This window comes from Liolophura sinensis, chromosome 4 (assembly GCF_032854445.1).
Source record: "Liolophura sinensis isolate JHLJ2023 chromosome 4, CUHK_Ljap_v2, whole genome shotgun sequence".
Classification (NCBI taxonomy): Eukaryota; Metazoa; Mollusca; class Polyplacophora; order Chitonida; family Chitonidae; genus Liolophura; species Liolophura sinensis.
In genome coordinates this window covers 7,685,560-7,708,257 of record NC_088298.1, presented here as the reverse complement: position 1 = coordinate 7,708,257, position 22,698 = coordinate 7,685,560, and the positions used below count along the sequence as shown (strand labels likewise).

At 42.7% G+C, this 22,698-nt stretch overlaps 1 protein-coding gene across 1 annotated transcript; it reads right to left on the bottom strand.

The window, feature by feature from the left end:
- Position 1: 1 nt before the first annotated feature.
- LOC135464369 (mucin-2-like) lies at positions 2–3,454 on the bottom strand. The gene has a single exon (XM_064741794.1). It carries the CDS (start codon positions 3,452–3,454, stop codon positions 2–4), a length of 3,453 nt encoding a protein of 1,150 aa, XP_064597864.1.
- Between the last annotated feature and the right edge of the window lie 19,244 nt (positions 3,455–22,698).

Genomic DNA, 22,698 nt, shown 5'->3' with positions numbered 1-22,698 from the left:
GTCAGGCTGCTGCTGCTGCTGGTGGTGGCCGTCGACGGGCTGCTGGTGCTGGTTGTTGACGTCGTCGGGCTGCTACTGGTTGAGGTGGTGGCTGTAATCGGGTTTTTGCCGTCGTCGAGCTGCTGCTGGTGGTGGTCCTTGTTGCCGTGGTCGGGCTGGTGCTGCTGCTGGTGGTGGCCGTCGACGGGCTGCTGGTGCTGGTTGTTGACGTCGTCAGGCTGCTACCGGTTGAGGTGGTGGCTGTAATCGGGCTGCTGCTGCTGGACGTAGTCGCGCTGCTGCTTCTGGAGGACAAATTGGCGACCGGCGGACTGCTGCTGACGGTAGTTGTGACTGTCGTCGGGCTAGTGCTGTTGATAGTAGTGACTGTCTTCGGGCTGGTGCTGCTGGCAATTGAGGCAGTCGTCAAGCTGCTGCTGCTGGTAGATGTTGCCGTGGCTGGGCTGCTGCTTCTGAAGGACACCTTGGCGCCCACCGGACTGCTGCTGCTGGTATTTGTGGCTGTCTTCTGGCTGGTGGTGCTGGTAGTTGTGGCCGTCGTCGGACTGGTGCTGCTGGTAGTTGTGGCTTTCCTCGGGCTGGTGCTGCTGGTAGTTGTGGCTGTTGTTCGGCTGTTGCTTTTGGACGAAACCTTGGCGCCCGCCTGACTGCTGCTGCTGGTAGTTGTGGCCGTCGGCGGACTGGTACTGCTGGTAGTTGTGACCGTCCTTCGGCTGCTGCTGGTGGTGGTGGTTGATGCCGTGGTCGCCCTGCTGCTGCTGCTGGTGGTGGTGGCTGTGGTAAAGCTATTGCTTTTGGAGGACACCTTGGCACCCACCGGACTGCTGCTGCTGGTAGTTGTGGCTGTCGTCGGGCTGCTCCTGTTGGTAGTTGTGGCTGTGGTCGACCTGATTCTGATGGTAGTTGTGGCTGTCGTTGGGCTGCTCCCGCTGGTGGTTGTTGCCGTCGTCGGGCTGCTGCTGCTCATGCTAGTGGTTGTTGCCGTCGTCGAGCTGCTGCTGGTGGTGGTTGTTGTTGCCGTGGTCGGGCTGGTGCTGCTGCTGGTGGTGGTCGTCGGGCTGCTGGTGCTAGTTGTTGACGTTTTCGGGCTGCTACTGGTTGAGGTGGTGGCTGTAATCGGGCTGCTGCTGCTGGACGTAGTCGCGCTGCTGCTTCTGGAGGACAAATTGGCGACCGGCGGACTGCTGCTGACGGTAGTTGTGGCTGTCGTCGGGCTAGTGCTGTTGATAGTAGTGGCTGTCTTCGGGCTGGTGCTGCTGGCAATTGTGGCAGTCGTCAAGTTGCTGCTGCTGGTAGATGTTGCCGTGGTCGGGCTGCTGCTTCTGAAAGACACTTTGGCGCCCACCGGACTGCTGCTAGTGCTAATTGTTGCCGTCGTTGGGCTGCTGTTGCTGGGGGTGGTGACTGTCGTCGGGCTGCTCTTGCCGGTAGTAGTTCTGGCCGCCGTCGGGCTGGTGCTGGTAGCGGTGGTGGCCGTCGTCGTGCTGGCACTGGTGGTGGTGGTGGTGGTGGAGGCCGTCGTCGGCCTGCTGCTAGCGGTAGTAGTTCTGGCAGCCGTCGGGCTGGTGCTGTTAGTGGTGGTCGGTGTTGTCGGGCTGATGTTGCTGGTGGGGACCGTCGTCGTGCCGTTGCTGCTGGTAGTGACGGTGGCCGTCCTCGGGCTGCTGCTTCTAGACGACACCGTGGTGCCAGCGGTACTGCTGCCCTTAGTAGTTGTAGTTATCGGGCTGGTGCTGCTGGTAGTTGTGGCCGTCGTATTCCTGGTGCTGCTGCTGGTTGTGGCCGTCGTCGAGATGCTGCTGCTGTTGGTAGTTGTGGCCTTCGTCCAGCCGGTGATGCGGGTAGCTCTGGCCGTGAAAGACCTGGTGCTGCTGGTAGTTGTGGCCGTCATAGCCCTGGTATTCCTGCTGGTTGCGGCCCTCGTGGAGCTGGTGCTGCTGGTAGTTGTGGCCGTCGTCGGCCTCCTGTTGCTGGTGGTGGTGGCCGTCGTCGGGCTGGTGCTACTGGTAATTGTGGCTGTTGTTCGGCTGCTGCTGCTGCTGGCTGTTGCCGTCGTCGGGTTGCTGCTGCTGGTTGTGGACGTCGTCGGGCTGCTGCTATTGGTGGTGCTTGTTGCAGTGGTAAAGCTGCCGCTGCTGGCGGTGGTGGCCGTAGTCAGGCTGCTGCTCCTGGAGGACACCTTGGCTGTCTTCTGGCTTGTGCTTCTGGTAGTTGTGGCCATCGTTGAACTGGTGCTGGTGGTAGTTGTGGCCATTGTCGGGCTGCTGCTTCTGGTGGTGGAAGTGGCTGTCGTCGGACGGCTGCTGCTAGTGGTTCCTGTTGTCGTAGTTCTGCTGCTGGTGGTGGTGCTTTTTGCCCTTGTCGGGCTGCTGCTCCTGGTGGTGGTCGTCGAATTCGGGCTGTTGCTTTTGGAGGACACCTTGGCACCCACCGGACTGCTGCTGCTGGTAGTTGTGGCTGTCGTCGGGCTGCTCCTGTTGGTAGTTGTGGCTGTCGTCGGGCTGATGCTGATGGTAGTTGTGGCTGTCGTTGGGCTGCTCCTGCTGGTGGTTGTTGCCGTCGTCGGGCTGCTGCTGCTCATGCTAGTGGTTTTTGCCGTCGTCGAGCTGTTGCTGGTGGTGGTCCTTGTTCCCGTGTTCGGGCTGGTGCTGCTGCTGGTGGTGGCCGTCGACGGGCTGCTGGTGCTGGTTGTTGACGTCGTCAGGCTGCTACTGGTTGAGGTGGTGGCTGTAATCGGGCTGCTGCTGCTGGACGTAGTCGCGCTGCTGCTTCTGGAGGACAAATTGGCGGCCGGCGGACTGCTGCTGACGGTAGTTGTGGCTGTCGTCGGGCTAGTGCTGTTGATAGTAGTGGCTGTCTTCGGGCTGGTGCTGCTGGCAATTGTGGCAGTCGTTAAGCTGCTGCTGCTGGTAGATGTTGCCATGGCCGGGCTGCTGCTTCTGAAGGACACCTTGGCGCCCACCGGACTGCTGCTGCTGGTATTTGTGGCTGTCTTCTGGCTGGTGGTGCTGGTAGTTGTGGCCGTCGTCGGACTGGTGCAGCTGGTAGTTGTGGCTTTCCTCGGGCTGGTGCTGCTGGTAGTTGTGGCTGTTGTTCGGCTGTTGCTTTTGGACGAAACCTTGGCGCCCGCCTGACTGCTGCTGCTGGTAGTTGTGGCCGTCGGCGGACTGGTACTGCTGGTAGTTGTGACCGTCCTTCGGCTGCTGCTGGTGGTGGTGGTTGATGCCGTGGTCGCCCTGCTGCTGCTGCTGGTGGTGGTGGCTGTGGTAAAGCTATTGCTTTTGGAGGATACCTTGGCACCCACCGGACTGCTGCTGCTGGTAGTTGTGGCTGTCGTCGGGCTGCTGCTGCTGGTAGTTGTGGCTGTCGTCGGGCTGATTCTGATGGTAGTTGTGGCTGTCGTTGGGCTGCTCCTGCTGGTGGTTGTTGCCGTCGTCGGGCTGCTGCTGCTCATGCTAGTGGTTGTTGCCGTCGTCGAGCTGCTGCTGGTGGTGGTTGTTGTTGCCGTGGTCGGGCTGTTGCTGCTGCTGCTGGTGGCCGTCGACGGGCTGCTGGTGCTGGTTGTTGACGTCGTCGAGCTGCTACTGGTTGAGGTGGTGGCTGTAATCGGGCTGCTGCTGCTGGACGTAGTCGCGCTGCTGCTTCTGGAGGACAAATTGGTGCTGCTGGCAATTGAGGCAGTGGTCAAGCTGCTTCTGCTGGTAGATGTTGCCGTGGTCGGGCTGCTGCTTCTGAAAGACACTTTGGCGCCCACAGGACTGCTGCTAGTGCTAATTGTTGCCGTCGTTGGCTTGCTGCTGCTTGGGGTGGTGACTGTTGTCGGGCTGCTCCTGCCGGTAGCAGTTCTGGCGGCCGTCGGGCTGGTGCTGGTAGCGGTGGTAGCCGTCGTCGGACTGGTGCTGCTGGTGGTGGTGGCCGTCGTTGTGCTGGCACTGGTGGTGGTGGTGGTGGTGGCCGTCGTCGGCCTGCTGCTACTGGCAGTAGTTCTGGCAGCCGTCGGGCTGGTGCTGTTAGTGGTGGTGGGTGTTGTTGGGCTGATGTTGCTGGTGGGGGCCGTCGTCGTGCCGTTGCTGCTGGTAGTGATGGTGACCGTCCTCGGGCTGCTGCTTCTAGACGACACCTTGGTGCCAGCGGTGGTGCTTGTTGCCCTGGTCAATCAGGCTGCTGCTGCTGCTGCTGGTGGCCGTCGCAGGGCGGCTGGTGCTGGTTGTGGACGTCGTCGGGCTGCTGCTGCTGTTGGTGGTGGCCGTAGTCGGGGTGCTTCTCCTGGAGGACACCTTGGCGGCTGCCGGACTGCTGCTGCTGGTTGTTGTGGCCGCCGTCGTCGAGCTGCCTCTGTTGGATGATACCTTGACCGCCGTCGGGCCGCTATTGGGGGTACTTGTTGGCGCCGCCGGGCTGCTGTTGGTGGTAAATGTAATCGTCGTCAGACTGCTCCTGCTGGTGGTGGTGGCCGTCGTTGGGCTGCTGCTGCTGATTGTTGTGGCAGTCGTTGGGCTGGTGCTGCTGGTAGTTGTCGTCGTCGTCGAGCTGCTTCTGCTGGAGGATACCTTGACCGCCGCCGAGCTGCTTATGCTGGTAGTTGTGGCCGCCGCCGGATTGCTGCTGCTGGTAGTTGTGTCTCTCTTCGTTCTGCTGCTGCTGGTAGCTGTGGCTGTCGTCGGGCTGCTGCTTCTGCTGGTGGTAGCCGTCGTCGCGCTGCTGCTGCTGGTGGTGGTGGCGGCCGCCACAAGTATCAGGATGTACAAGACGGGTCGCCTCATTGTTGTCTTGACCTTGCAGAAAATGGACAGGAAATGTTGGATGACATTTTCCTGTGAATTCACAGCCGAAGAAAAAAGCATGTTTTCATGTAAGTGGTTTGGCCTGCTTCGGCTGGTAGCGTTGGAAAATGTCACAAAGTATATGCCTATCTATGCGGTCACGGTTTTTTTTTCAAAACTCCTGACAGCATATTGGTTTACATGAACAAATGTCCCGCATTGGTTGTCTTGATGTGGTATTGGTGATGAAAGCGCATTACTTTACGAAAACACGAGATGACAGAGTTGCATGATCATTACAGATTATAACCTCTGATTATAGTAATTTTCTTACGTGGCATACCATGACGTCTTTGTCACAAAGCATGTTGCTTACCTTCACTTGCTATTGAAGAATATGTATTTGCCCTGCAGAGCAGACAAAAGCCCTCGAAAGACTTCTACGAGCCGTTCAACTTTCTTACGAGAAGGAATGCCATTGGGTATGGAACCGACTGACATCACGTGTTTCAGTGTGCAGAACCAGTGTTATGCCTAGAAATTTAGATTTCTAGGCATAGCCCATTTTCATAATCGTCATATATGCTGCCATTCACATCCGTACTGGCTGGAACTAATTTATATGGAAAATAACCGTATTTTATAGAGACATTTCATGGGTGACACTGCCTCAGTCGTGTGTTAAATGAAACTAAATTGCACCGTTATAAAGTATGTTACGTAACTATGCCAAATATACCAGATCATCTTATAAAAAAGGTAAGCTTTATGGCTAGGGGCTGTTCAAGCAATGATGTGTATGTGTTAATACTAAGAGTATTACCCTTATTAGGGAATACCCTTTCTGGTGTTCTAATGTCAAAAATTAACTGAACATTCCGGGTAACAGTATTACTGTTTTCAGCGTTTACATTTTCTGGATATTTCAGATCTGCCATCTTTTAATTTCGTGATATTTGCGTCATTGAAAACTGATGATCGCACCTGTCTTACATTTATGTATTATTTGGTCAAAAATGATCGGCAAAGCTGTGTTTTAAGTTGTTTTGGCAAGGGTCTTTGCCATAATCAACTTGGAGCGCCTCTTCATGTTAACGAGTGGTATACAAATGTAGGATGTGACAGTAATGGTCAAATAATTAAACCCTTAACTGCAGCTTGTTAAAAGTCTCCTTTGACATATGACGAAATTATGCCTGTAGTACTTGCTATATCCTTTTGCACACTCCCAAAGGTGAGATAACATTTGTTTATACTTTCAGTCAATCGTCAAACTACAGACTAAGAAAGGTCAGAAGTTGTACAACGTTAAAAGACCAAATTAAATGTGGATGTGATCTCTACAGTGACGATTAGATTACACTGAGCAACTGAGACAAACTTAACTTTTTATTCATGAGAAACACGCGACAGACGTCAATTAAATGAAATGGTAACTGTCCTACAAAAACATGGGACAAACAAAGAGATTGAAAGGTCATAGTGACTTAGATAACTGTCACATAGTCACATAAACTGTCCGACAAAAACATACGGTGACAAGAGATGGAACTGTCGGAGCGACTTAGATAGCTTATATTTATCAACGACCATCGGCATGTTGTTGCCAGACATTAAGAGTTGTTGCCTTATTACTAAGAGGTGCATCACCCCCGTTTTACTGCCTAGGAATTCGGGAAAATCTACAACCGTTTAAGGCGCGGCTGAACGTTTCGGTATAAAATCATTTCAGCCAGATGTTATTTCCAACTTGACAACATAGAAACGTTTTGAGCCAATACGCATATTCAATAGAATGGAAAGCCTTCTCAATGTCAAGAAAAAGCAATAAACCATCACCAACATAGTTAACTATTAAATCTAGAGAAAAAAACGTATGCACCCCACAATGTTTCGACGAAGTACACGTCCAATTTGTGATTTTTAGTTATATTGGTAAGTACCATTTTTTTTAGGTTAGTTAGTAGTTTTGAAAAGCAAAATTAGAATCTTAATTCAACAGTGTGATTGGGCGGAAGTTTTCCAGGAGCTTTTGTTCTCTCTTTTGTTTTTCAGCTGAAGTTATTACACCCGTCTTTCCTGGAGTCCTAGTTTCCAGTATGGAGCGAATATCCGAATGATTTGAAAATTAATGGTTTAACATTACTTCAAAATGTTGATAAGATTATATCCACAAATAGCCACACAAAATTCAAACATATACTTTAGATTTTCACAACACAATTTAAGTTTTCATCTGCATGTAATATGAGAGATCAATAAAGTTCATTCAGCATCTTACGACGCCGCGGACTCAATCACTTTATCACTGATAAAAAAAATGAAACGTTTGAGTAAAACTGAAATATGTTCTTGTTTTCACCTATAGTTTCACCGCACTTTTTGATGCTTTTTGGTTGGCATAAACAAGTTTTGTTAAAATGATTTTTGTTTGATCGAGTCTTGTTTTTAAATGTAAAAAACACTTCGTTGACTTTTGTCTCTGTTATGAAAACTTAACTTTAGATCTTGAATTCTTGAATCTTGTATTCGTACAAAAGCCATTCTTGTCAGTCGTCAGATTATATAAAGGATCTTCCATTACGAAATCGTGGAGTTTTCTATCACGAGTGGTCAGATTTCTATAAGCAGACATCTTTCAAAATTTATACATGTATATATACATAACAATATTCAAAATATTAATATCCTGGGAGAGTTTAACGATTAAATGTATTTTCTGAAATTTCCCATACATGTTTGGGATTTTCATTCTTAGACTCAGCTATTTTGGAACTGAACAAATTAGTTCCTTGCTGGCAGAAAAACTTATCTTTTACTGAATTCCCGAACGTTCGGATGACAACGTGGAATATTCAGCTCAGATGTCAATAAGGACCTCGAGGTTGTAACTAGAAGCCAAGTGAACGCTCTGTATCATTATTTCTGGACCTGGTGAAAGCCGATGTGTGACGATTTGTTTTCGCCACACATGACTTAAATTGAATGAATGAATGAATGATTATGGCTTAACGCCACATTGGCAATATTTCGGCAATATCGTGGCGAGAACATGGTGAAAACACGAGACGGTTAAGGTTTTCGAAATGATAGTGAGAACATCAAAAATAAAACAAAATGAAATAATAATAACAAATACAATAATAAAAATAAAATAAAACGAAATGTTTAAAATCAGATAAGAGAAAAACCAAAACAGTTAAAACTCGAAAACCAACATATTTAAAAAGTAGTATATCTAGAAATTTATATGAACCAAACTTTTTTATCTATAAATATTTAAGACAGTTAAAATTTATATTTTATGATATAGGCCAATGGCCCTCAAACAATTTATGACAACATCGCCATCGATGCTGTCAAATAAATCATATATAGAGTTGACTGTGTAGAATCTTTGCCGATCATGGGACTTAAATTGAACGTGTCCATCAGGACTATGTGTAGTCAGGCTAGTTCCAGTTGGACTACACAATAAACTTTTCTTATTTGAAGGATGGTTAAAGCAGGAGTGCAACTTTATGTGCAAAAATGACAACACTAGAGTTAAACAAAAAACAATAATAAATAGTCTGTTTATATTAGCAAATAGGTAGATTTTTTAGACAAAAAACAAACAAAAAGACCATTACGTCTGGAAACACTACTTTAAAAAATAGTTGAAAAATTTCAAATGGAGGAATATAAGGCCAAAAAACGGTGACGGAAGGTTAATTAAAAACAAATGGAGTAGCAGCTATAATGTATTTAAAGAACAAACAAGTATATAAAAATGCTGCTGGAGGGTGAGAGCGAAAGTGTGGTTCGATATAAATGCTAGTCTTCTGATTGAAACAAAAAAAAACTATTCCTGTCTAACGTTAGGTTAATGACTGTATTAAAGTCACCACCCAATACTCCGTTAGTACAGTTAAATTCATGAAGTAATAAACTTGGTAGAGCATGTAAATATTTTTCACCGTCTCCAGAATCAAAAAGTGAATGGAGATTTAACATGGTTAAATAATGACATTTAAATTCTACCTCCAGGAATAAACACGTCTGAAACTAATATTTTTTGACTTCCATATTTTTACATGTCCTCTAAGTAAACTCGCAATGCTCCTGGACGCGTTGTCTTCATGGTTAAATTCAGTTCAGTTTCCCCATTCATTTGTCCAAACCTTTTTTGTCTTTCTCGAAACTACATGGCTCTTGAATGAGGATTATATCACTCGTTTGACTTTTTAAACGCAACAATAGTTCATATCATGTAACAATTCTATCCCTGTTCCCTTTAACATTTAACGAGGTTACTTTTATTATTATGAGCTACTAGTATTTTATGTACAAAAGCACACTAACTTTGAAAAAAATCTAAGAGATGAATAATTTGGGGAACCTAAAGGTGAAGAATACATAAAAATTACATAAATTCAGATGAAATAGTACGAAAAGTTAGTTGTGAATGTGATCTTCAATATTTTTTCGATTTTTCTTCAAAGGGAAAAATTTACTTGAAAATAATTTTCGTATGGTGGGTATTTGGGGTCACATTTTGGCATATATAGTCTTTGCATAATACTATTTACTGTACATAAGGATGAAATACATGTTTAATAAGTACAGTTACACAAGCCGTTATCACATTTAGTCGATAATAACATGAAAACAATGCAAAGTGACTAGACCTCATGGATGCTTAGTCCACCAGCAGAATCGCAAAGTCACTACTCAAGGTCATGTGTCATAGCATCGTTAATACATTCACACGGAAAACGGAATTGTCACCAAGGAAGCTCTATATCAAAGCTGCGCAAAGTCTTTAGTCCAGAAAGTTAGAAATTCCGCTTGTAAATTTGCAATCCACATACAACTGGTCATTTGTCATGACAAGCTAAAGTCGCTTTTCCCTCTCTTATGGCCTGTTGCGCTAGATTCTCCGTTACGAAAGGCTTTTAACCTTCAGGTGGCCTCATTGGCTGTCATGATAACCCTGGATGTTTACTGTCTACAGAAAAATTTGGCTACGACGGGACGAGAGACACGTAGCCGGTTAGGAATGTCAGCACTTGAATCTGTTTTAAGGTGTTACCAAGTCCTAATTTCTCACATTCTCATCTTCTCTGTTTCCATGCTCTCTAACATATTCATTTGCTCATTTGTTTTACATCTTTGTGTTCCCTGTTATGAATTTTCATTATGTGTTTTATTTCTGTATTATTCCAGCTGAATGTTTTCATGAATTGGCATGACTGTGCTCTCAATATTCCGTAATGCAGTTAGCAGCTGTGAAGTTGTTGATTTGTCCCAGTCCATATCGCTGGGAGTGGTATGTCTTGGGGGGTAAAGATGACGGACTCCCCGCATCCCAGCCCACAGCCGTCCTTACACTTATTTCGTTGTTTACCCCGGTGCCCTTCTATGGTTTCGCGCGCTGTGAGCAATATATATTCAAACATGGCATTTGTTGTTGGAGATTTTCCAAATTCGGATAGATATATGCTCGAGTGGAGTTACCAGTGACCATGCATGGGGAAATCTACCTTAAATTGACAGCTTAGACGTCTATGCGTACCGACAGGCACTATCTTAAAGGACTCATCAACGATCGAAGACAGCATAGAAAACACCTATAATGAGCAAATAAATAAATTTCAAAAGTGCTACTTTATGTTTCAAACATACCCCTTTAGAGCAAAGTGTGTTGCTGTTGGATAAATCTGGTTTGTTGAAGTAATGTGCGTACACTAACACAGGATTAGACATTAAGGCAAAGAAAACAATCAAAGAATGTATTTATCAGATGAAAGACCATTAAACACTATCCAGGAAAATAGTTTGATTCCCTTTTTAATTTTTCTACCCGAATTTTTCACAGCAGCAAGGCAGGAAGTTACAACTTTTTCTTTCAAAGTCTTAGGTGTGACTCGATGCAGGATTGACCCTGGATCTACAGCTCCCAAAACGGACCAGCTGAAATTGTGCCCAGGGTATAAGTTTATTATGGTTACGTGTCATTCTCGGCCCAACGTAAGGACGTCGGGCACAAAGATGGGCAGTTTCGCATGTTTGGCAAGGTCTAGGCAGTTACGCGACCCCTAAACAGTACGTTACTGGTTGACATTGCGGTCGCAAAGCGAATACGTAAATGACGTGGCCAAATTTGATTGTCCTGGGCATGTGTCATTATATGGGGCCGTCCATGTCGTACCCGTTTGATGCACACGTGTCCTCAGATCGTGAACTGTCTGTCTACTGCATCTCATGGCACGTGCAACAGCCACAGTAGACTGGCCAACCACAGGATCATATCAACTGCACGTTCATGTTCAACATTTGTAAGGCGTGGTATGAGACCTGTTTATTTCTCAAGGATTGTTAGCGTGTTTTTTCTTATCACTGTCAAATTCTGCACACGTCTTGGTGCTCAGCCACATGAAATTGTGGTAACGTGACCTCGTAGAAGTGCAGGATAGCGTTTCACAAAATCACGTGCAGCATTCATCCCACTTGGTTCACCACAGTTAAAATGGGTCGGGTGCGTCTAAGTTGACCTGGCTTTTATGGGATTCGCCCATATTAAATACTTTGTGCTACCGATTTTCAGTATAATCCATATCTCCAAAACATATCTCCAAATAATTTGAAGTTTTGGTTTTGTTTTGTTTTTTGTTCAGTATATATTAGCATGACAGGTAAATGAAAAGACTCCAAAGCCATAATAGTTTACTATAACACCCAGTAACAGTTAACCAAACAAAACAGAGCTTATAGTGTCACGTGGGCTACAACCAGCCATTTATTGGCTCAGAGAGAGCAACTGACTCGCGTTTACCTTTTTGACACTGCTGATTTGCTCTCACATTATTAACCCCTGCAAATGCGACACCAAGAGTAATCCTACATGTGTATATTTGCATGGCAGTTAAGTGGTCTCAAACTGAAATCACCAAAATGTGACCACAGATGATAATAAAGGTATATGTGCTGAATGACTAGCATCCATACACGTTGATCCTTCAATACTGTTACATATTTTGTAGAATTTCACTTGTAATGGTATTTGTAATGTCTTCACTGGATCATGTTTAGTCCTACATGTCAAGCCATCAAAGCCTCTTTTTAATAAGTGAATGATGCTTTTTTATGTGTAATTGTCCAACCAAAACAATATGTGGCTCCAAATGTAGTTCCATTTTCTATTCGAAGTATATGGACAACTTTGCCTATGTGACTACAAAGTTGTGATTCTATTTTTTAATTTAGACTCTATTATTGTGTGAACAATAAGAGTGCTGACCAAGGTTTTCTGTATAAATAAAATGTGCAGGGCTCACTTGTTCGATGGCGTATTAGTACTAGTGATTATTTTATATTTAAGATTTTAGGTAAACTTAGCAGCCAATGCAGTTGTCCAAAGCCAAAGTATAACAATAGCAGATTTAGTTTATTTTTAATATGCTGTTACATAATTATATTTGGGCTAAACACAAAGTTGTAGGCTTGGCCTGAAAGTTAAATCTGGTATTTGGTCTTAAAACAGTTGTGAACTATGGGACCCTGGGGACTAAATATTAACCGCTGACCATATTCTTTTCCACTGGCCTGCCTGTTTTTCTTTGACCAAGGATTTTTTACCCCAATGCTTTTGGCTGCTTGTTGTACACCTTTCGACCAATTTTTTTTTTTTGCAGAGTTTATTTCTTTGGTCAAACAAAGTTATTCTTATCGCAGTGACCAGGGCCTTCTGACAGGGTGAAACCCCTCAAAATAGGAACACGACCTAAAATATGTAGGAATGTGTCTGAAAGCATGTAAGAATGATGTGAGATTTTATTTCCACAATGAAATACGGAACTTGTGGCTGTGGTAATATTTTACCTAGCTGAGCAAGCGTGACAAAGAATTCCAAACTTCTTTAAAAAACATTTAAGTTTACCTTTCTCAAGAAGACTCAAGACACAAGAACCTGAAAATAGGACAGGGTTCGCATTATCCTCATAGGAGAAACATCCTGGAGGTCCTACAATAAACAAAATGTGCAGAAGTTCAAAACTAATGCCTGCCGATGATATTTTGAATACCATATACAGATAGGAGAATATGCCAGAGAGAGCAGTCTGATAATTTATTTTATCTAAAATAAACAACACACTGACAAAACTGGTGAAACAATGAATTATATAAAAAATATTCTTTGACAAGACAAAAATGAAATTAAACGACTTTGGTAAAAGAATGCAGATTTGGTAATCTAATGACAAAACAGGTGAAGCAATGAATTATATAAAAAAATCTTCTTTGACAAGACAAAAATGAAATTAAAAAACATAGGTAAAAGAATGCAGATTTGGTAATCTAATCAAATTTTCTTTAATTACCAAGACTAGCTCATTTTCTTCGTACCTGTGCTATATTTATAGTGTTACCTGGGCTATAAACAAGTCATAAAACGGGTCGCATTATATATTTTATGAACTTTAGTGTTTTTAACGGTAACACATACACAGACGAGCCTGGTATTTTGTGAAAGGGAATTAGTCGGGCTACTCTAAACTGACAACAGTAATTCGATTGGATTTGAGCTGATCGACTTTTTGCCAAAAATTCTCCAGAATGGCGTATTTACGCTATACCACACAGACCATTACTTCAATTAAGACAGAAACATACCCGGCATCACAAATGGGATGTAAATTGTCCTTTTTTAATCCAAGTGACAATGATAATATTTTGGCTTCAGCCAAAAATCTGATTACAAAATAAGCGGAGCAATTATAAGGTACTGATGACATTACACATTTACCTGTTTAAAACACACCCTCAGTTACCACGAGGTTAAGAAAATGACGAGTATTAGATCAGAGTTGCCCTTAGCTCTTCCCGTCCAATCCTTCTTCTCTTAGGCTCAGATGTAGTTTGAAGTCGGCCCCTTTGGAGTGGAGCAAAGTTTATCGTGGACTCCGCCCACTTTGAGGACGTCACGTCGTACTTAAAAATCTGTGAGGAATGGTTACAACACGAGAGTGATTGCATTTATTTGTTTTACGCAGTTAATATTTTCCTTACGCTGTAATTCTTTAACCTTTCAGTATGTTTTAGGATATGGTGGGAGGAATAGGGCAGAGCCTGGGGAAAACCCACGATCATCTGCAGTTGCTGTCAGGCCTTACCACGTAAAGGAGGTCAGCATGAGCTGGACTTGAACTCCCAGGAATCGCATTGATGGGAGACCCCAGAATTATTGTGATCGCCTAGGAAGACCCCATAATGATTATTAATCACAAGCAAAAGCTTGTAAACACCTGGGCATAGTTGTTCAAAAGTGTATTAACTAATGGTGGCATTAAGTCATATTTCGTATTTAGGATTAAAGCCAAATTCAGCAGCTAATACAGTTGTCCAAAGTCCAAATATAACAGCAGCAGATTTAGTGCATATTTAATACACAGTTATGCAATTATTTGTGGATTAAGTACAACATTGAAGACTTGGCTTAGAGTTTAATTTGTGGTTAAGTCTTCAAACAGTTTTGAACACCTGGGTCCTGTATATATACACATAATAAATCATGGGTGATGTGACTCAGTAGTCTAGATCTTTCAGATTGATGCTACAATGTAAACAGAAGTTAAATAGTTTCGGAACAGACGGTTAGCAAGTTTGTATTGACACATAATAGCGTTAGCTATGGGGTGGGGTGGGTGCGTGGGTTTATACAGGGGGCAGAGGTAAAGAGGAAGGGGGATACAGCAACCTGAGAAAAAAATATATACACTTGACAGGTATACCTGTAACATGGGAAAATTACAGCAAACTATGCCATAATCAGTATGACATCGAAATGATGATTTTATAATGGACTGGCACGGTTAAACATGACAAACAAGCGTCTGTTCTCCCATGGAACTCAGCGCAGCATGCCAGAGCTGTGTGATTTGCCCGCTGTACACCGGCGCCTGGAAACTGAAACATGCGTGCTGTTTTTGTAGCCGATTCACTTAAGCACAAACACATTTAATTTTTTAGTGCAAACAAATACTTCTAAGAAAGATTAGATGGAGTAGACTGACACCATGTCATTCCGATAGGTTGTTAACAACCCTATCAAAGGTGGTTTTTTATTCATTTATTTGATTTGTGTTTACGTTGCACTGAGAAATATTTCACTTATACTACGGTTGCCAGCGTTATGAAAGGAGGAAATGTATGCAGAACCCGAGAGAAGCTCATCTTCGCGCTTACCTCCGGAAAGGAAGCCAACATGACATCGACCGCATTGGTGACAGGCTCCTGGGTCAGTACGGACGCCCCCTTTCAAGTGTGTATTCAGTAGATAGGCCCAAAATCTCACTTTTTAACAGAAAACGAATTTTGACTCCAACGTTATTTCATATAGGTCCAAATAGGGTCGATTTGTTGAATTCTACAAACTGAATGAAATATAGCGTACCTGGAAAGAAATATGTTGTTTTAATATCTTCCGGTACGTCTACTATGGGATTGCATTTATCCGGTACGTCTAATATGCGATTGCATTTATCCGGTACGTCTAATATGGGATTGTCTTTATCCGGTACGTCTAATATGGGATTGCATTTATCCAGTAGGTCTAATATGGGATGGTGTTTATGTGGTACAACAATTTTTCAATCATGTGACGACGAAGAGTTATTGTGTGTGTACATATAATGCATCTTCTTGTGGCAGGGCGAGTCGCCAAATTGCTGCCCCGACTGAAGCATCAAGCCGAAGACACCAGACATGACACCTCACCTAGTCACATTATACTGACACTGGATCAACAAGTCCTGTTTCCTTGCTCTAACCCATGAGTGCTGAACGCTAAGCGAGGCAGCAACTAGTACCATTTTTAAAATCTTTGGTGTGACCCGACCCGTGTTAGCGTTTATATATGTAGTTGGTGTACTGTTGGAACATATGATCGGTTTAAATTTTCTGGGGAAGCATAACACGATGATTCAGTAGCGTTAACCCAGAGAGCATTTGAAATGGGTGTGGTCAATGCTTGTATCGAAAAGGGCATTTGCAATATATTTATTTATTTATTCGATTGTTTTTTACGGCTTTTCTCAAGAATATTTCACTTAATCGATATAATGGATTTCAGGATATATTTCAGGATAATGGTGGGAGGAAACCCGCTATCAAACCTTCCCCCGTATGGCCAGTGAGGAAACCATCATGAGCTAGAGCTGAACTCACAACGTCCGCGTTGGTGAGAGGCTCCTAGGTCAGGCGCCGTAATTCGAAACCCTTCCCGTCTCAACAAGTAAATCGGGTCCAAGCTATTGTTCGTTCCTGTCTTTATGATGAGGTTTTGTGGGCAAACTGGTAACCTAATACTCGTGTATTACAGGGTGATGAGAAAAATGATTGCTTTTTAAAAACGTCTCCATTCTAGCCAATGATGTGCGCGTAAACTAAATGTGCATTAAATTTAGAAAAAATATAAGGTGACACACTTCTGATATACATGCTCCAAAAAATTATATATGCTGTCACACAATCACATAGACAGGAATACCATGCACAAAGCTAAAATAGCAAACAAATAAAAACATCAAGTAGATAGAAACATAAAACAGATAAAAACACCAACTAGACAGAAACATCAAACAGATAAAAACAGCAAGTAGATAGAAGCATTAAGCAGATAAAAACATCAAGTAGATAGAAACATAAAACAGATAAAAACACCAAGTAGATAGAAACATAAAACAGATAAAAACATCAAGCAGCTAGAAACATCAAGCAGATAAAAACATCAAGTAGATAGAAACATCAAACAGATAAAAACATCAAGTAGATAGAAACATCAAATAGATAAAAACATCAAGTAGATAGAAACATTAAGCAGATAAAAACATCAAGTAGATAGAAGCATCAAACGGATAAAATCATCAAGTAGATAGAAACATCAAATAGATAAAAACATCAAGTAGATAGAAGCATCAAACGGATAAAAACATTAATAGAAATATCAAACAGATAAAAACACCAAGCAGCTAGAAACATCATGCAGCCAACACCAGCATGCAGGTAAGGAAACCATTTAGCGAAGAACATAATGGTGGTTAGAACATCATGTAGACAACAACAACATGCAGATAAAACCAAGAAGGAATGACATGTTAAAATCTACGACATTTAATAATAAAATTGGCTAAAGCTTAAAAACCTTAGTCAGGATCCGTTACCGGTTTTAAGGCAGAATCTGGTCTTGAACACGGCGCAAATCCCAAATCAAATGAATAAATAAATTAATTAAAAATTTATTCATGAAGAAACATTACTGTAGGAGACTGTGTCTGCCTTCTAGTGGAAATTACAACTTCTGATTTAACAGCGGAGCACTTAAAACCCCACATCTTACTCCGATGAACAATATCGTTCAGGCTCTGCTGTACATACTTCTAAGTAACCTATAAATTCTTGCAATTGTAGCCTATGGCCTTATCATCTGCGAACAACGAGCAGCCTAACTTAAGATTAAGAATCAGATAGAAGATCATTAATTGTTATTTTGAACTGGTTTGGGAATAAAACACTTCCCTGTGAGGTCACATTTTTCATCATGACAGGTCTTTCAAACTTGGGTGGAGCGGCTAGATAAAAAATTCTTCCCTCAACCCGAATCATGTGTATTTTCAATCCAGAGCACCTCTACACACCATACTATAGGCTTACTAGGTGTACTACCTTATTTAGTAGTGTATTCGTGATGGTGGCCGCATGATCTACCATACTTCTTTGGTAAGAAATCCACTTTTCCTCTGGAGAGAACATGTCTTATTTTTATCCAACAAAAGGGCAGCACTGATCAATTTTTCTATGATCTTTCACAGATTTGATTTTAAAGCAAATATACCGATATGATGCAGGGAGCGACGGGCCTTTACCAGGCTTGGCCACAGAAATAACAATAGCTTTCCTCCATGACAAGGCTATCTCCATTTTTACCCACACAGTATTACAGAAAGAATCCAGGCGTACAGCATAGAGAGATAAACCAGAGCAGCGACGACAGTGTGATAGATGATTAATGGTCACACGTAACCGATAAAAGCCGGCCTCTTGTCAACTTACCTCAATTAGGGTTTTATTCTAACTATTCATGTAAATGTATGGATAGTAGCAAATTACACGCTCCCTAGCACAATGGCTTAAGCAGAATTAGGTAAAAAAAATGTGCAGTGATATTAATTGTAACTTATTAAACGTCACTGCTCTAGAATTACTGACAATGTTGTGTTATCATCACATTTAACATGCAATCACTTTTAACAATGTACAGGGACACTGCTCGGGTAGGTTTTTAATCACTGAGTAGCGAATTCTGTGTAGTCATTGGTTGATGTAATAGATCCGTACACATCATGCAAAGACGGCATGTAAGATTTTCTCCGCACGAGTTGCAACACCAGACTTGACTCTTGTGTTGTCACTGGTTGGTGTAATAGATCCGTACACATCATGTAAAGACGACTGGTAAGGTTTTCCCCACACTAGTTGCCCCATACTTGAATCCTGTGTAGCCATTGGTGGATGTAATAGTTACATACACATCATGCACAGACGACTTGTGATATTTCTCCTGCACTACTTGCATCACCAGACTTGAGTTCTGTGTCGCCATTGGTTGATGTATTACATCCGTACACCCCAAACAAGGCATATTTGTAATATTTTTCCAGTCTGGATGACATATTCTTTGAAACTAGATAATTAGCCAAGACTTGTATTGTACATAGACTTAAACCTGAAGTTAATATTTAGGCCTACGTTCATGTAAACCCTTTCCATGCGTGGCGTACGCTTGCACACCCTAAGGGCAAATGGGCTCCAACCAACGTAAGGTTGTGTGCAAATGGCCGTCGACCTGTCGCCACTAAGACGCCAGCAGACAATGAAAGCTGGTGGGTCTAAAGTCCATGTCCAAGGCTGTAATTGAACCCACACCCGGTGGTTTAGCGTTTGGGAGTCGTGCACTTCTACCACAGAGCTATGCCCCACATACCAGGATTTTGCAGATATATATATGTGTGTGCAACGCCCTCGAGATAACCTTGTCAAAAGTCGAGAATAGAAAACTTAAACTGACTGAATGTTTGCATATTAACAAAAGGTTATCTTCTGAGAGAAAGAACGAACCGATACCAAAAAGAACGCTTTGACCTTATCGATCGGAGACAGAGAAATGTGTGGTATAAGTACGATACATTCGATCGTTAATTTTTCATAAAGTATAATGTTTTTAAAACCGCTGGGCATAGCTGACCTAAAATGTTCGAGGGGTCTCCGTGGCAGAGGTGGTTAGCACGCCTGCGCCGGGCAATGACCCAGGAGTCTTTCAGGAATAAGGCCTCTGTGAGTTAAGTCCAGTTCATGCTTGCTTCCTCTCCCGCTGTACATGGGAAGGTCTGCCACAACCTGCGGATGGTCATGGCTTTCCCCTTGCTTTGCCCGGTTTCCTTCCACCACAATGCTGGCCGCCGTGGTATAAGTGTGTCGGAGAATCGGCCACAGAGAGGTACGATAAGAAAGTGCAAATCTCAAAGATCCAGCACAATTCTGTAAATATCCAGAAGTATAAATCTTTCTCGAAGCACTTTTATAAAAGTTATATGACCATAAGAGAAATGGTTACCTAGTAATACCCCGCCACTCTCGATCAGAAATGCCAATTCTTTCAAACGAGGCATTGTGTTTTTAATTTACAGTATGAAGATCAACGTCAACCAGAAAAACTATCTTGACTGAAACCTTTATATGTGTATTTTTAAGGAGCCGTAAAAGGGATATGACCTTTTTTTAACTGTGTGTTTTTCATTTTTTCTGCTATTGCAGTGGGAGTTTTCCTTTTCATTTAAGCAGCCCTCCCCCCCCCCCCAACTTCCCCCCTCCAAAAAAAGAGAAAAATTCACACTGGGAAAACAGGGAATAAAACCCATTGGAAAAACCATTCCCACATAAAGATCTCGGACCCCGACATAATAAACCAATCGAATTACGTTTTGCTTCGCGCTTTTGTTGAAACACTCATGTATAAAACATTGTCACTAGATGATTATCTCGGGCCATGACATAACTAAGACGGGCCCCGAGTTAATCAGCCAGTGGTTGCATTATACGCAAGAGACGACCGCCGTTTCCCGGCACTTGCGTTTTCTGATACTGTCCAAGCTAATTTAGTGCATTTGCCCTTGGGTGAGTACATCTAAAACGGGGCTGTTCTATTAACATTAGCATATTATGCGTAGAGGAAGTACAAGGCTGAAATTGCATTTGTTACATATTTATTGAATTGACTGGTGCATAACTGCGTGCTCAACAATTTTTTCACAAAGTTACATTTGTGGTGAAGTGACTGTCACAATTCTACAGTGTCTAATGCAAGAGAAAGATATTTCAGTGTGACTGGAGCCGGATACAATTTTTCGATTTACGACCTATACATCGCCTCAGGTCGTGTTTGGAGCTTTACAAGTCAAATGCTTGTCATGAAACAGGAAAAGAAAAGTAAACAGAACGGAAAAAAGAAGTAGACTTACTAGTGCGTCAGTAGCTAAATTCAGTTTTGCGACTTGTGGTGCACAGTTTCTCCCACTGGGGCCGATTCCCCGCCTTACCGTATCAGGTCCTTTAAACCGATAAAGATATCGCACTCACAGTTTCCGTGGCCGATTTTATGGTAATGCTTTTAACAATATTTCAGCACAGGGCACAGCTTTTCGAAAGTGTATTAGCTAACTCTGGTATTATGTCATATTTCATATTTAAATTTTTAGCCAAACTCGGCAGCCAATGGAAGTCTCCAGAGGGAAAGTATAACAGCAGCAGTTTCAGTTCATATTTAATATAACGTTACACACTTTTTTAGGCTAAGTACAAAATTAAAGGCTTGGCTTAAAGGTATATCTGGTTTAAGTCTTGAACCAATTTTGAACAACCTGTCCCAGGATTTTTCAAACAGGCTCAATGCATCCACTACAGGTTTCCACCCAGAATTTTGTCACTTCTGTGTGGGGGCTTTCTCAGTTCAATAGCATAAACCCACAAAAGTGTCAAAGAAGCGAAATATCCAAGATTTAAGAAATAAAGGGTAGCTTTTTCAGTTCACCTAGACATCGATGTGCAGACGGGAGTTGTTCTTTGAGGCCGAAGAACCTTTTCATTTTGAACTTGGAATTTAAGCATGACTTAAAATATTCACTTTCCCCTTCGTGTTAATATAGGATCAACTTAGAGCTAAATCATCAGTCTTAAAACTTATCGGACTGGCCAATTCATAAACAACTTTCTCTTGCGTTTTGGTTGATTTCTATAGAGAAGGAAAACGTGTTCCATTCCAGATGCAATTTTTTTTACAAATCTTCCATATGAAAATAAATCTTTGTTGAATCAAAGCTTCACATCTGACATTCGTATATGACCATGAAGAATCGTTGGAAGTCCACAATCACGGGACCTATTTCCTACAACTTACTGCGAAGTAGTGCGTCATTTAAATATTTATTTATTTGATTGAAGTTTTTCTCTTACACGATAATCGCCATTTTCATGAGTAAGGGAAACCGTAGTGCCCTACGGTAAACCACGGACCTCTGGTATTGTTCTGGCAATCACCTCCGCATCTTATATTTCGACATACGTGCCAATTTGAGGATAGACAAGTGCCCGGTATGGCGGTTTTCTGTAATTTCTTGGTAAGTTCACATTCATAGAATAATATATACTTTAACTGGTTACAAAGTGAATATAACGTCACTTTCGGGGTTCAAGATAATATATCACTAGGTTATTTTGTTTGTTTTAAGCAGTTATTAACATATTCACAGACGACAACAAAGAATAATTACGCTGGATTTTCTTTGATGAATGGCGTGAATTATGGGATGATTTAAATCTATATTAAAAGTTTTTAAGTTCACAAATTACTTTGTTAAGAATATCCAATGAAATCCTTTTAATTGATTTTTTTAAAATTCTAAATTGTAAAACCAAGTGCAAAACTTTTACTTGGAAGTTTAGAGTCTATGACATTTTGTTTCATACAGTTGTGTCGTTTTCCGAATCTCCAGAACAGGATTCCATATCATTTGTTACTTACCACTCTCTAAACACTACTGTCCATGAGTGATCCATAATACTGTGGCAAAACTGCACGCAGGTCTACACAACTTGTGTACCAGCAGTGCACATATATTGTGTAATTTGAGATGTGCATCAGTACCAAACAATCTGTGTATCACGTTCAATGAGATGTGTATAAATGTTACACGAATAGTGCAACACGATAACAATGAGATGTGTATCAGTGCCACACAATTTGTGTATCACGTTCACAATGAGATATGTATACAATGCTACACAATTTGGATAACACGATGACAATGCGATGTGTATCAATGACACACAATTTGAGTATCACGTTAACAGTGAGATGTGTATTAGTGCCACACATTTTGTGTATCACATTCACAATAAAATGTGTATGAGTGTCACACAATTTGTGTATCACGTTCACAATGAAATGTGTATCAATGCCACACAATTTGGGTATCACGTTCACAATAAGGTGTGTATCAGTGCCACACAATTTGCGTAACACGATGAAAATGAGATCTGTATCAGTGCGACACAATCTGTGTATCATGTTCACAAGGAGATGTGTGTTACGGCTACACATTTTCTGTATCACGTCCACAATGAAATGTGTATCAGTGCTACACAAATTGTGTCACACGATAAAAATTAATTGTGTATCAATCCCACAAAATTTGTGTATCACATTCACAAACAGATGTGTTTTACTGCCACACAATTTGCGTAACACGATGACAATGAGATGTGTATTAATCACACACAATTCGTGTCACACGATAACAATAAGATGTGTATCAGTGCCATGCAATTTGTGTAACACGAT